Source organism: Homalodisca vitripennis, chromosome 1 (genome assembly GCF_021130785.1).
Source record: "Homalodisca vitripennis isolate AUS2020 chromosome 1, UT_GWSS_2.1, whole genome shotgun sequence".
NCBI lineage: Eukaryota > Metazoa > Arthropoda > Insecta > Hemiptera > Cicadellidae > Homalodisca > Homalodisca vitripennis.
In genome coordinates, this window is record NC_060207.1 from 232387689 (window position 1) to 232402500 (window position 14812).

General features: G+C 33.1%; 2 protein-coding genes across 10 annotated transcripts in view; both read left to right on the plus strand.

The window, feature by feature from the left end:
• LOC124353138 (mucin-3A-like) overlaps positions 1-6006 on the plus strand; it is a 110677-nt gene extending 104671 nt beyond the window's left edge. For all 9 annotated transcript variants that reach the window (XM_046802998.1, XM_046802991.1, XM_046802993.1 and 6 more), the window contains one exon: positions 5645-6006. In XM_046802998.1, coding sequence (XP_046658954.1) covers positions 5645-5991 — 347 coding nt within the window. In that variant the 3' untranslated portion in view covers positions 5992-6006. The remainder of the gene's footprint in view (positions 1-5644) is intronic.
• A 120-nt stretch (positions 6007-6126) lies between these two features.
• The window catches only part of LOC124353139, a 42536-nt gene continuing 33850 nt past the window's right edge, over positions 6127-14812 (plus strand). The window contains exons 1-3 of the mRNA XM_046803000.1: positions 6127-6627; positions 8533-8821; positions 10894-10954. Coding sequence (XP_046658956.1) covers positions 6134-6627; positions 8533-8821; positions 10894-10954 — 844 coding nt within the window. The 5' untranslated portion in view covers positions 6127-6133. The remainder of the gene's footprint in view (positions 6628-8532; positions 8822-10893; positions 10955-14812) is intronic.

The window sequence follows — 14812 nt, forward strand, 5'->3', positions numbered from 1 at the left end:
CTTTGTGAGTAGGGATTTGAGAGTCCAATGGCTTTGGTATAGGCGCATGTGGAACATATCAGCTTTATACAAGCTGTAGGAATAGATAGTGCTTTGTGAGTAGGGATTTGAGAGTCCAATGGCTTTGGTATAGGCGTATGTGGAACATATCATCTTTATATGAGCTGTAGGAATAGATAGTGCTTTGTGAGTAGGAATATATGAGACGATGGGTTTAGAATAGGTGCTTTTGGAGCATATCATCTTTTATACAAGCTCAAGGATTATATGGTGCTATGTGTGAAGCAGTGGCTTTGGCAGGTTGGGGACAGAACATAACCTCTAGTATGAGCTCTCTGGGTGTATTTCTGGATGTGCTTTTAGTTGAAATACAAAACTACCTCACAGATATAAACTACCATCCAGATTTTAAGCATTTTGTAGGTATTCCAGCAGATATCAGATGGCTGGATTCCAGCTAGTGCCAATATCAAGGTTGTTTGACAAGGGTTAACCCATTGAGGAAGAAATTAACCTTGCCTCTCTAGGACTGAATGTTTGAATTGATTTTGGTAAAAATGCATGTGTGTCCTAAAATATTGAAATAATGAGTTTGGATACAGATGAAATAGTGAATTTTTCAGGACATTTTAGTCTATTTGGTTACTCTACTACAATCGTGTTTGCTGCTTTCCCAAATAATTTTGTATTTAACGTTTTGTAGTAAATATTTAAAAAAGTTAGTAAGAAAAACAAAAAATTAAAGCAACTGTCAATATTTTATTACTTTTTTTATCTGTTTCAATAATATTTTTATTCAAAACAGCACAATGTTTTTTACATGGAAAACGAGTTTTTATTGGATTACTTAATTATGAAGCATAATAATAAAGCATTCAAAATTCATTTAAATTTTTTCAATTTTTGATGATTTTATGACAAGCTCCTGAATTAGTTGTCTGTGAGATGAGATAAAACTGTGTGTTACATTCAATTGTTATTATTAAAATGATAATTAAAATAAAATATTTACATTACATACAATGACAATTCATTTACTTTTTATAATTCACTTTTGTGCCAGTCTTTGAGTATCTTTCATATCTCAATGTCACTGTCCAAGTATCTGTCTAGTTCTGAAGTATGCAAATTGTCTTGTTCCATGAGGTAGCGGAAGAACTAAAAACTCATTCAACAATGATAAGCAGTTAAACACTAAACATTGAGAACACAATACATAGAATGATGTGTGAACCTACGCACATGAGAAAAATCTAACCCGAGGCAGTGACGTACACCAACATAATACTCACTATGCTGCAGACTTCATTCTTCCTCAAAACCATTCTGCTCAGTTTTAAAAAAAGCCATCTTATATGGAAGCAAAGCTGTTCAACTGCCTTCCCGCTGATATTAAGTCTCAAGAAAATATGAAGAAAACACTGAAGAACTGGCTTTTAAAACACCCATTTTATTAAATAAATGAATTTTTATGTTGGAAAACTGCTGACATAAACCTAATGTGATAACTGACACAACTAAATTGTATTTTTCAATAATTTAATATTGTATCTTTGACGCTAATGTTATTCTCTATAAATTGTGCAAATAAAGTCTATTGTCTATAGAATGTAAGCAGAACACTGAAGTGACGAAAATTAAGCATATGGCAAAATGTAAACAATAACTAAACAAGTTATTAGTTGTGGTTTGAATCGAAAAACATAACGAATCGAAACGGAACAATAATATAAGGATGCACGAGGGCACAAAACTGCGATCTAGCGGAAAAACAAAAAAAAGTGATCATTAGCGTCTAGAAAGAGCATAACGAGTGCCGCTCAAGTTCCCCAGTGGGTTAAATATCAGACTGTTATTAATGCCAGATTGTACTACAAAACTACAAGGTTAAAATATTTTCTTTACCAAGTATTCATTTAAAGATAACTATAAGACATTTGCAAAATTCAATTCAATCACCACCTTATCACCTATACTATTTTTAGTACTGGTTCCCCTAATACTTTGTTGTATCAGTTTATTAGATATATATAGACAAGATAGTGTTTGATGATGGAATATCTAACTTTATGGGATTTGGCCAAGCATTGGTAAAGACTATCTCAGGGTAATATCTCAAGAATGAGTTGAGCTATAAACTTGAAAATTTTGTATACTTTGCTTAAAAAAATAGATGGTTCTAAGTGTTTTGAAAAAATTCTTCTTCTGTTTATTTATCTGACTGTGTGTCTGTTTTTCGTGGGATATGTGAATGAAGATTTCATCTGTAGACTTAAAATTTTCTGTGAAGGTGCATGTTTATCCATGGGATTTGACTGAGCGTCATTGAAGTATCACTTAGTAGGCTGGCATATTTTATCTTCTAACTGCTTGGGAGCTTTAAGAAATTCTTTTCTGTCTTGATTGTCTATCTGTCCGTAGGACATCTTGAGAATGAAGTTTTGCATGCAAGATCAAAAAATGTTTTGTTTTCCAACACCTTGTCTATGTGAACACCCCAGGAAAGAGAGTTTATCTATTAGAACTATTAGAACTACATTAGAAGTGTAACTGATTTTTAAAGTAAATATTTATTGTAAGGCATGAGAGTGAATAAGATATTCTGTATTTTTTTTCTGAGGCTAGAAGGAAATCATTGTATTAACCAAAAAGATACATCACTAAAAGTATTAAAAGTGTATGTAAAGTACTGCTTTCATTAAAATAAAGTAGTATCATCCATGAACAAAAAAAATGGAATATGTAATTGAATTGGGGAGATCATTTATTGTGTTGTGATAAGAAAAATAATGGACCAAGGACAGGTTCTTGAGATACACCTCACTCTACAGTTGCCCACTCGGACCACTGTCCATTTATAACTATTTCTGTTTGCAATTAGATAAATATAACTTCAGAAAATTTTACTTTGTAAGAAGCACCATAAAGTTTTATTTTAAGTAGATTATTCAAAATAACTTACATAGTCAAAAGCCTTAATTAAATCGTACATTGCTGCTTGAGCAAAGACAAGTAATCTTTACAGAAGTAGCTTCTCACAAAATTATTGAAAAGTTATTATAGGTCCGTAGTTACTACATTTATAGGCATTTTCCTTCCTAAGCAAATGATACACCTTAGTTTTTTTGGGCTGAAAGGAAAACTCCCTGGTGAAATGGATCTGTTGAAAACTGCTGGCAACTGAAAGGCAAGCTGTTTACTGCAGTATTTCAACAATTTCGAGGAAATTGTACTAAGATTCTGTGTAGGTAATAAAACTTATAATAAAAAGATTATAAAAATGCAGTGCATTTCAGCCATGTCACAACATTTTTGGGTATAAAATTAAAGCGTGTGTCTTCATGGGAAGGATCCTGATTCTAGGTGTTGTGAGTCACATCTTTTGTATTTTGGGGGGGGAGGGTTGGCAGTTTATTAATTAAAAGACTGAATGACTTCACTCCATGCAGTTAAATAAATGAATTGAAAAATTATTGTAACGTTTTATTATATTAAGGAAATCTTGTTTTTGTATATTTTTAAATTTAGGGTGTAGGAGGAGTTATACAAGAAAACTTTAATTTGTAAGATTTTTTTTCTATTGGTCATAGCCGTGAAAAAAATTTGTAGTGAATGCTATTAAATAAAATTGTTTATTTGAAGGTATCTCTTATAAAATCTCTGTTTACTGCAATATAAACTCTCTGTTTACTGCAATATAAACTCTCTGACAGACTGGTCATGCTCAAGCTGTGGATAGTTGAGAAATTGCTGTGATGTTAAGACCACTTATTTATGACCTTGATTATATCAGAAGGTTTCTTCCACTCAAATACAATATTTGTATTCAGTATCAAATTAAAATATAATAACATCTTGCCCATCACATTTACTCTTTGTGTTTGTGTTTTAACACTCTCATGTGAACTGTTCATTAAATTCTTTAAATTTACGAATGTACAACCATGTTTTTATTTCTTACTCTATGGATTATGATCTATGAAATGTTGTTGGCAGACATCTGTAATGTTGGAAAAAGTGGTTTGTTTACGCCTACTGTCGTGTCACGTCACCTTGGCCATTTGTTGTTGTTGCCGTCTTGTCTTGTCTTGTCTTGTTCTGCTATCATTCTGTTAATTCGTCATCTGCATTGTTATCGTTTTGCTTGCTATTACTTTAGTTTACAATGATTGTTTTGCGAATAAGTACAATGAATCGTGACAGTATTGAGAACAGTAAGTGCTAGAATAGTTACACCGATCTTCAAGTTACAATGATAGTGATGATTTATTCCGAGATGACACAGATCCTGATTTTACTCCCGATGAACTTCTTAGAGATGCAAGTAAATTTGTTGACATTGTTTTTTTTTACCCTAATAACAAATATAAGTAAAATAGTAATTAAAACTTTTATTATGCTCTTTTATAACTAAAATTATCAGGAAAGGCTGCAAGAAGAGACACTCCCTATCAGTGTAGTGAATGCAAAATTATCATGTGCAAAGAATTATGTTTCAAGACTTTCCACACTTAAAAAATATTTAAACATAAGTGGATTTTAGTTGTAAATATGTGTAGGTATAGTGACAGTAATTAAAATGCTAAATACAGCAAATAACAATGAAAATATATTTATGTTATAGACCAGTACCTGTAATTTTTTGTATTTTTTACAAGAAACATTAGGTTTGTAAGTTTTAAAACAAGACTTTCTGTTTAAAAATACTTACGCATGAGCATTTGTGTAAAAGAGGAAGAATATTATATAATTTTAAATATTTAATTAAAAATCATTAAAACGGGTGTCAGTGTAAGAAAGTGGTCAAAATTAGAAGGCGGCAGTGGAAGTGTTTACTGTTTTGTAAAAGAACAATAACTCATCTAGTCAAGTTTGGGTTTGGTGGTTTTAGGCTTGTTTTTATTTGTTTGTCTACCAATATTATACCTAATGCTGCTATGTCTATTTGATTATTTTAAAATAAAACTGTTGTTTCTTTAATTTTTGCTTCACTAATGCTTCACTTTGGTGTATTCTTTATATTAATGTACAATTATTATTGTAGCCTACACATATTTTTAGTTGTGGAGTAAACCATGATAATTAATAAATAAATTTATAACGGCTAGTTGGATTTTAGACATTTGTCCTCATTATATGTTACAAAAAATAGAACACTACATTTCAAAGATTGGAATCTAACCTCTTCATCATGCGTCAAAAAACCTTAAGCAATAAGATAAGCATGCATACAAAATTAAAAAGCCTCGTGAAGAAATAAATTTAGTAATGTAGAATTTGTTTGGTCCTGAATTCATTGTCAAGTCACATAGTTTAAGTCTAAATGAATTGATTACTATTAGTTTAGATTACTGGATTTGTTCTGAAAAAAAAAACTGCTTGTACAGAGAAACACCCGACTAATAAAGGCATTTTTAATTTGATTGATTTTGATATGGTTACCGCACCTGTCTATAACCCTCTAGCCACAGTAAAAAAAACTGAAAAGGGTAGATCTCAATACTTAATCCTTGTGTTATATTTTTTGTAACATATAATGACGACAAATGACTGAAATCTTATTGTTCTTTCAAACCATACATCGTTAATAACAAATTTTAAACAAAGGAAGCATGGCCGTTAAAACTATTTTCACTTGTTTCAGATTTGGGCAACTGCACTGTAAGGTTAGAATATATCAATCCAGTGATACCTGTAAAACGTAGATCAGAGGAACAGACTCGCACAACGTCTACAGGTACAACCCCAAGTACGGCATCTACACCGTGTAAGTCATCAAAACCAAGACCAAAACTGAGGAAAGATGCTCTGAAACAGAAACGCTTAATTAAAAGACCTGTAGCATCAAATAATGTTAGTGTTGATGTTAACCGAAAAATACAGTGTGAAAATAATTATTTAAAATTAAAGTTAAGCGTTCCTAATGAAGTCTATTCTACTGGATCAAGCACACTAAACAATCAGTCTCTAAAAAAAACCAAAAATTATTGAAAAAGAAACTGATAACAGAAATGTTAAAACTAAGTCGTTTACAGGAGAAAAACAGACAAGTATCACATCTAATCCTCCAGTTCACTGCACCAAACCAGATGCAGCAAGTAAATCAACTGAACTGAGTAAACAATCACAAAAGATGCCAATAACAAGTCACCGTGTCCAGAAATCACCAGTTGATGTAGGGAACAAAAGTGGTAATCAAGCCGTTGAACAAGTACGAGATAATACATCATCTCTGCCGAAGGTCAATCTCAGTGTCGGTGCTGTTAAACCGATCAAAACTGTAAATACAAAGGAACGTGAAATTCCGCTCAGTACCAGTAAACAACCAAGGAAAAGAATAGTGTTCTCTGAAGACAATGACCCGCCCACCAAATATGCCGTAGTAAGTTCGAAAAAGACACCAATAAGTGAGGTACAGACACCGAAATTTAATCAGGTTAGACCTGTGAATGGCTCTGATAACTCAAAAAAAGCAGAAACAATCAATCATCAGTTTTTGATACCAAAGCTGATACAAAGGAAATCAGCAACAGAAAGTACTTTTCAATCTTCCTCCTATGAATCAAGAGAGATTGAAGACGATGTCACTTCTGTCCTATCACTTGATGTCAATCCTACATTGCTGCAGTGAGTATACTGTCAATCAGTTCTTATTCTATTCCTTTCACAACATATTTAACTCTGTGCAGCCAATGCCGTGTTACAGGACGTTACAGTGCTTATTTATTGCCTCCACTTCAGACCCATCAGTATTTGATAAATACTAAACATTAATAAAGTTTAATCAGTTTAATGTGACATCTCATATGAGTATGTTTCAGAATATTTAGTTTCTTCAAAAATGTTATTGGTATATTTTGAGCATTGGGCAGTAAGAATTGCATGTTGATTAATGTATTCTTATAAACAAAATTATTAATTTCAAATCAACAATAAACTTTGTAAACAGACTATATTGTGAAGGTTCATCACATTTCATTTCTCAGTAACTTATCAACACATCTGGTGAAGTTACTTTGTTGGTTTCATACAAAATTTTATTTTAACTTAACACGTTGACTACGGTAGACGCCAGACGCCTTATGGCGCAGAATCAAATAGAGGGTTGTTGGTCTTACTCAGTATAGAGCCGCACTGAAGGTGTTAAGCTGTAATGTCTTATTCATAACAAGATAAACGTTAAAGTGCTTTTTTTACTGAATACTTAAATTGTATTCATATATTTCAAATTAACGACTATGAAATTAAATTGGCTGAGCATTTAGCATCATCTCTCCTACCAGTAGATCAGTTGATAATGATAGCAGGTTATGTCCAACTGTATAAACAGTAAATTTTGAGGGTTAATGTATGTTGTGAACTCCACCTCTTACTAGATATTGAAAATGGTAAGCATCAGTCTATTGGGAGTACTACCTAATATGGATATTGAAAACGGTAAGCAACAGTCTATTGGGAGTACTACCTTATATTGATATTGAAAATGGTAAGCATCAGTCTATTGGGAATACTACCTTATATTGATATTGAAAACGGTAAGCATCAGTCTATTGGGAGTACTACTTTATATTGATATTGAAAACGGTAAGCATTAGTCTATTGGGAATGCTATATTATATTGATATTGAAAACGGTAAGCATTAGTCTATTAGGAATGCTATATTATATTGATATTGAAAACGGTAAGCATCAGTCTATTGGGAGTCATCCTCTGACCCAGGATGCTGTCCTGTAGGTAAACATGTTTGACCTAGTAACATTCTAATGGAAAAATATATATATTATGGAATGTTTGAATTGAATATGCAGAGACACACTATATGAATGAAAAATAATTCACTCTATGTGGGAGCAAAACTGTGCGATAACATAACATTCACTTCAAAACATAACAGACATCAGATTAAAAATATGGCTTCTTCAACATCCGTTTTACTCCATCAATTAATTTTTAAAATTGAGGACATGGAGTGTTAACCAATTATTGGACAATTTTATAAAATTATTTGATAAACTTGTAATTTTTTTTGAGCGCCTATACTGTTATCAATATTAAATATGTAAATTGAGAATATTATTATTACTATTATGGAACATTGGGTCTTTATACTTTAATTCTTCTGAGTTTTAGTTTGAACAAATCAAAAATAGAATTAATCTTGTAGTTTTATATAAATTTTAATTTAATTAATTATTTTATTGAGCCATTAAAAGATGTCCAAGGCGGGTTGTATACTTTACAGTTAAAACTGAATTAAAATCAATCAACAAAATCTTTAAAATTAACAAATACAGTTAAAACTAACACATATAATTAAAATCAACAAAAATATTACTCATTTATTAAATAAATCTGTTATCTGTTATGTAGGGTTGAACTACTAGTCAACTTCCTCATACTTATAAAACCACTGACATGTTATAAATTATACACTAATTTTTATGTACTTTAAGAATATTACCATGCACTTTGGTCATTTTTTCACCAATGAAGTGTGTTCACATTTTATAGAGGTTTTTTCTCTGTTTCAGTGAACTAGATATCTCTGAAGATGAACCCAAGAAAACTACTACTACTCCTAATAGTACAGTGGGGAGGAGCTATTTAGGAGGCACATTTAGGAGGCAACCGATAACATTCACTTCAAAACATAAACGTGTAGATAAATTTGACATACGTGATAATTATGACAAAGACGATTCTGATGATGAAATAGAAATGGAATCAAGTACAAGAATTGAAACGGATAAAGATCAGCAAAATGAACCTGAAAAATCTGAAGAAAGAAGTTACCAGTCAGACTCATCTAATGTTCAAAATGTAAGTGACAATAAGAATTTTAACAACGCCAAAATACAACACAGACTCTTTTTCTATTAGCCCATTGTGGATCACTGACGATAGAAATCTTTATACAGTAACTGGGCCTAGCGGATGACAAGGATGTCACGTAAGTCCCGGATTGTCATTGATTTTAATGAAAGATCACCAAAAAGTCACAGATCATGACTTAAAGTCACCAATATTTTCTGTTTAAAATATAGTGTTTAAGTTTAAAGTTTATAAAGTTTTTATAGTGCAATGATAATAATGTGTTTGCTGAATCTTCAACAAAGATTTGGATTCAAGAATCGATCTGTAGTATTCACAATTACATCTGTGGATACTCGCTTCATCATTAATTATTTTACGTTTGAAAATAGTAAATAGATAATCTGATTAACAAATTATCTGAATTTTGAAAATAATATTTTGCTCGCAGTTATTATTTTCTATATTTACGTTTTTTGCATCCCCCGAGTCTGCTGTGTATATTCCCGGACACTAGTAGATTGGCAACACACAAATTTCAGACTGTGAAACGTGATTTTGTTGTACTTAGTGTATGGAAATCCGTTTGATACACAACTTATTTACCAGATTATCCAAATGTAATAACCGTATTTTGCTTGCAGTTCTGTATTTATGTATACGTGTCGCTGAATCGTCATTACGCAATTTATCAATCCCTAAAACGTGTTTTTGTCGAACATTGTGTTTAAACAGCAGTGATGGGATTAGGCACTGCTGCCCATCCATCGCTGTAACCAATTTTGGTATATTGTGATATGTGAAAAGCCAATTTAACTTTATTAACAATTTATCTACATTTATTTAATAATATTTAGCTTGGTGTTAGTATTTTCTATATTTATGCACATGCATGGCCATGAGTTTTTGGTGTATATTCGCAGATGGCAGTACACAAACCGGTTGCTAAAACATACTTTTTTTGTACTTTGTGTATGAAAAAGCATAGATGGATTACCAAATTAACAAATTATTGTGCTTTTGTCCGTAATATTTTGCTATTAGTTAATATTTGTCATGATTAGTGCCAGACAAAATTGTCTTGATCTTTTACAATTATTGCTATGTATGAAATTCTTTGGACTACTGAACACTACATACACAGTAAGGTAATATTATCGTTGTAAAAATTGTTTCTTCAATCTATGTGTATATTTCCTAGTTTAATTAGTAAAATATATCCTATTATAAAGATGCTTTTTGTTCATTACTTTTGTAATGGTTGTCAAAAATGCTGTAAAATTCACCGAAAGTCATCAAAAGTCACTGATTTTCATCATACCCAGCAGTAGACACTCTGAGGTCACACAAGTGATCTTAATTAACACCCTAGCTCTTTAATTTTACACCTTAATAGTTCTAACCATGTCTTGTATACTGTGTGTGTCATTATTAGTGTATTGAATGTTTTCTACAATGGTCTTTTTGTAGTTTTCACAAACACAATTGGGTTCGATACAGCATGGCATTACTGTTCTGCTGCTGACACGCACAAAATTAGGACACGTGTGGCCAAACTAAACGATCCACAATGGGTTAACATGTATTTCTCCATTTTTGCAGTACCATCGGAGAGTGTTTTTGGGACAGGATTCCCATTATTACAATTGTATATTCTCACAAAATATAGCCTAGCACAGACTCTTTTTACATTACAAATATTGTATTTCTTTTTTTTGTAATACCAGAGAGCCAGAATTGTTACTTTGTAAAGAAGAGAACTCTTGAACTTAAAACCGCTTACTATAATTTTTATTGATAGTTTTGCCTTAAAAACACACAATGGTTTACAAAATATTTTATTAGTCATGTGAATAGTTTGAACAGATAATTTAAGTTTTAGGTTGCATGTTATTTTTTTAATTGTTCCTCGTGTTGTGCAGAATTGTAGAAACTTCGTCTTAGAAATTTACACTAGCTTTTTATTATTTAGACTTTATTATAATTAATATTAGAATATTATATGAAGAATCAAAAATGTGACAATTCTCATTGTATTGTTTGTATATAAGAGTAATTTATTTTTTGTCGGTTTGTTTCAGTGGATGAGTACTTACGTTGAGCCGAAAATGGCCAACTGGCCAATAACAAACAACACTGATAGTAAGTATTTGATCAACAATGTACATAATCATTTATAACAAAGAATCGACAATGTGACTGTTTTTTTTTAGGTTTCTAGTCATGAAGTTGTCTCTGAGAACGAAAGAGCTGATTCCCTGCCCAAGTTGGGCTCATTATCCAACATGACAGGGCTACGACTGTTCTGTAGTATTTCTAGGTGTGAATCCTTTAGGGCTGTCTCGAAGTGGGTTCACACACTGAAGGTGGATTTTGCATCCTGGTCTGAGGATGAGAGGTTGTGCAATGACCTTTCCCCAGGGTGGCATCTGATCTTCTCTCCTTAGATAGATCAGTGTCTTCAAAGGTTATGGGTCTAATTACTGCACATGTTCATCTGAGGAGGCATCTTCGCAGAATTGGCATTTTCCGGGAAGACCTGCTTTGTGGACTTTGTGACGGGCAGGAAGAAACTGCAGAACACCTGCTCTTTGACTGTCCTGCAATAGCAAGGGAGCGTTACACCATCTTTAGTAGTATGGACAAAGGTGGTGAATTTTCCCAAGAGGAGTTGTTTTCGGCAGTTGGTAGAATTGCTGACTGGCCTCATGGTATACTTCTGGGGTGCACAAAAAAGCAATTGAGACCTAAAATGGCGTATAGGAAAATCCGTACTGTCTTATTTTAGTTTATTGTGTACATTATAATTCATGGAAATGCTGTGAATGTGTAGGAATTCGTAAATGTATTGATTTATGACTGTCGGAAAGCAATTTGGATTGTTTGTTTTGTAAAAATTCAATAAATCTCTAGTGTTATTCTTTTATTGACATTTTGTCTTACAATGAGAGGTGCAGTATGCTGATATAACCGTGTGGCATACCCAGGTATATGGTGTGTCTATTAGAGCTAGTAGAGCTTTTTTCAGAAAAAAGGTTTGTTCTTTCTTCTTCCAAGAAATAAAAAATAAATTTAACTTTAATTATAAATTTGAATAAATGTTCAGCAATATCATAAATCATTACTCGTAATATTTACCTTTATTTTATTTTCAAGCTTATTATTTTAGATGTATTAATCAACATTTTTATTCACATAAAGAACTGTCTTATTTTATGTCTAGTTAGTTGGAAAGTAACTAAAAAATAATACAAATGCTTGATTTCATAAGTTTTAAAAATATTTTTATAAATATTTACAAAATTTACGATTTGTTAAAATTAATAATTTTATTACAAATAAGGTATTCAGTATTTTAAATGAAGATTTTACTATAAAGACAGTGGTAAAAATTATTACTCCATCCTTTATGAATTTTGTTTTAGAAAGCTTTAACCTAAAAGCTTTAGGTTCAAGCTTTGTGTAGCAAAGTATAGTCTTGCACTTTTGCCCAATTTAATTGCTGCTACCGGATCGGCAGAGGCCACAGTAAATACTTCTTCAATGGGTTAGTAGTTTAAAATATCATAAAAATAACTGTATTCCATTTGAATGTGGAATTGAACTATCTTTTCAAATATTTAGTACTATTTGTCAATGTTTTCCTATTTATGCAGAAAAACACATAAGACCACATTTATAAGTAGGGTCATTATTGTATCTAAAAATAAACTGCCACTGAATAAAGTATTACGAAAAAATATCAAATACTCGAGCACGTAAAACTAAGTGTGTAATGAAATTAAATTTATGTACAGTAAAAGCCCGCTAATCCGGCATCCAATGGTTCGGCACTTTCATTCATCCGGCACCGTCTTAAAAAAAATCGCGTAAATGAGATATTTTAACCGCACTGTGAAACGTACAGTTCGCAAGAGCGCTCGGAAAGGTTCGTGCTCAGTCGGAAGGGATCGTATGTGATGCAGCAGCTGTGTGTGAGGGGGTTCAGGGCCACTTGCCGAGTGTCCGCCGTTACGTGTTTGTCTAGCGTCTGCCTCAGTCTCAGTCACTGTCAGTTCGTACTCGAGTGCAGTCGTGAGTGTTGTGCTCGTTCATATTGTGTTTTAACTTTCTCAAAGTTGTGCCCTATGTTTTCCAAGCCCGGCTCATCCACCAGCAAATTTGGAAATAAACGTAAGCATGTCACACTTACCATTCAACAAAAGCTAGAAATTATAAGACGTGTAGAAAAAGGTGAGAGTAGAATGAAGCTAATGGAAGAATTCAACATTGGTTCATCAACAATGTATGACATCAAGAAGAATAAAGAAAAGTTACTTAAATTTAAGTCTCAAACTACAAATGTCAAAGACATGCAGTCTCGACAAACTTTAAAAATACCTAAACTTGACGACCTTGACGAAATTTTATTCAAATGGTTTAGCGCTAAGCGGTCTGAAGGGAAGCCTGTGACTGGGCCCATGATCATGGAAAAAGCTAAACAGTTCCGTGAGGAATTAAAAATAGATGAGAAAGAATGTGTTTTTTCTGATGGTTGGCTGCACCGATTTAAAAATCGACACGGAATACGGAAGGTTGATGTAGCTGGGGAGCTCCGATCAGCCGACCAAAATGCGGCTGAAGAATATAAAGCTGAATTTGAAAATCTAGTTGAAGACTACGATTTGTCAGCATGCCGGATTTACAACGCTGATGAAACTGGCCTACTTTGGCGTTGTTTGCCTAATTCGACTTTGGCAGCAGGGGATGAGAAATGTGCCAAAGGCTTTAAAAAAAACAAAGACCGTTTGACAATTTTGCTCTGTGGCAATGCCTCAGGGGACCACATGTTAACGCCTTTCGTCATCGGAAAAGCAAAAAAGCCAAGACCTCTGAAAGGCATTACCCACCTACCCGTAATATACGATGCTCAATCCAATGCGTGGATGAACTCCGATTTATTTAGACATTGGTTTTTCCACCACTTCTTCCCATCTGTAAAAGACAATCTGAAAAACCGTGGCTTACCTGAAGACAGCAAGGTTGTGCTCATCCTAGACAATTGCAGAGCTCACCCTGCAGCGTCTGAGTTGATATCGGGAAATATTTTTACTGCATACCTCCCGGCAAATGTCACGTCCTTGATTCAGCTAATGGATCAAGGAGTGATTCAGAACTTTAAATGTTTTTACAAAGCATCCTTTCTTCAAGGCCTGATAAACTCAGAGTGTATGGTGGTTGATTTTCAAAAAACATTCAACATAAAAGATGCAATTTTCGGAATCGCTTTGGCATGGAAAAAGGTCAAGCCCACCACACTACAGAAATCTTTGCGAAAACTATGGCCAGCTGCCTACCAAGAAGAAGACATTGCTGTTTCAGTCGACAATGAAGCAATACTGGACTTGGTGGCCCACAGTTCCCAAGACAAAATAAGGAAAGTGCCACAAGAAGAAATCTTGGAGTGGATACACATTGATTGCGACGAGCCAGTTGAAGAAGAAATTACGGATGAACTGCTCATCAAAAGTGTACTTGGACCTCAGTCAGAGCCTCATCCTGTGGAGTCCGAATCAGATGATGAAGAGGGAGCAGATGATGATCCAACACCCGTGCCTACGTGGAGTGAAGCAAGTGCCACTATCGACACGTTTATACGATTTGCCGAACGCAGCAGCTCCTACAATGCTTCAGAGCTTGTAAATTTATATGTTTTGAGAAATGACTTTTTAAAGAAGAAACATGATAAAAAAAATAAACAGACATCAGGTCTTTTTTGAAATAAAATACTGTACACAAAAATTATGTTTACCATAATATTTATTACATAATGTACGCACTAGTTAGCCTACATCTAAGTTAACCTAAGTTTAGAAATGTTTTTCTAGGCATTAAATGTTCATTTTGTGTTCAAACTAATTTTTGTTTAATTTTCTTTATCTCCTTAGTAATTTTTTAATTGTTTACGTGTAAAGAGTGATTTTTTTTAAAGCCACACTCTGAAACTTAGATGACGATTTT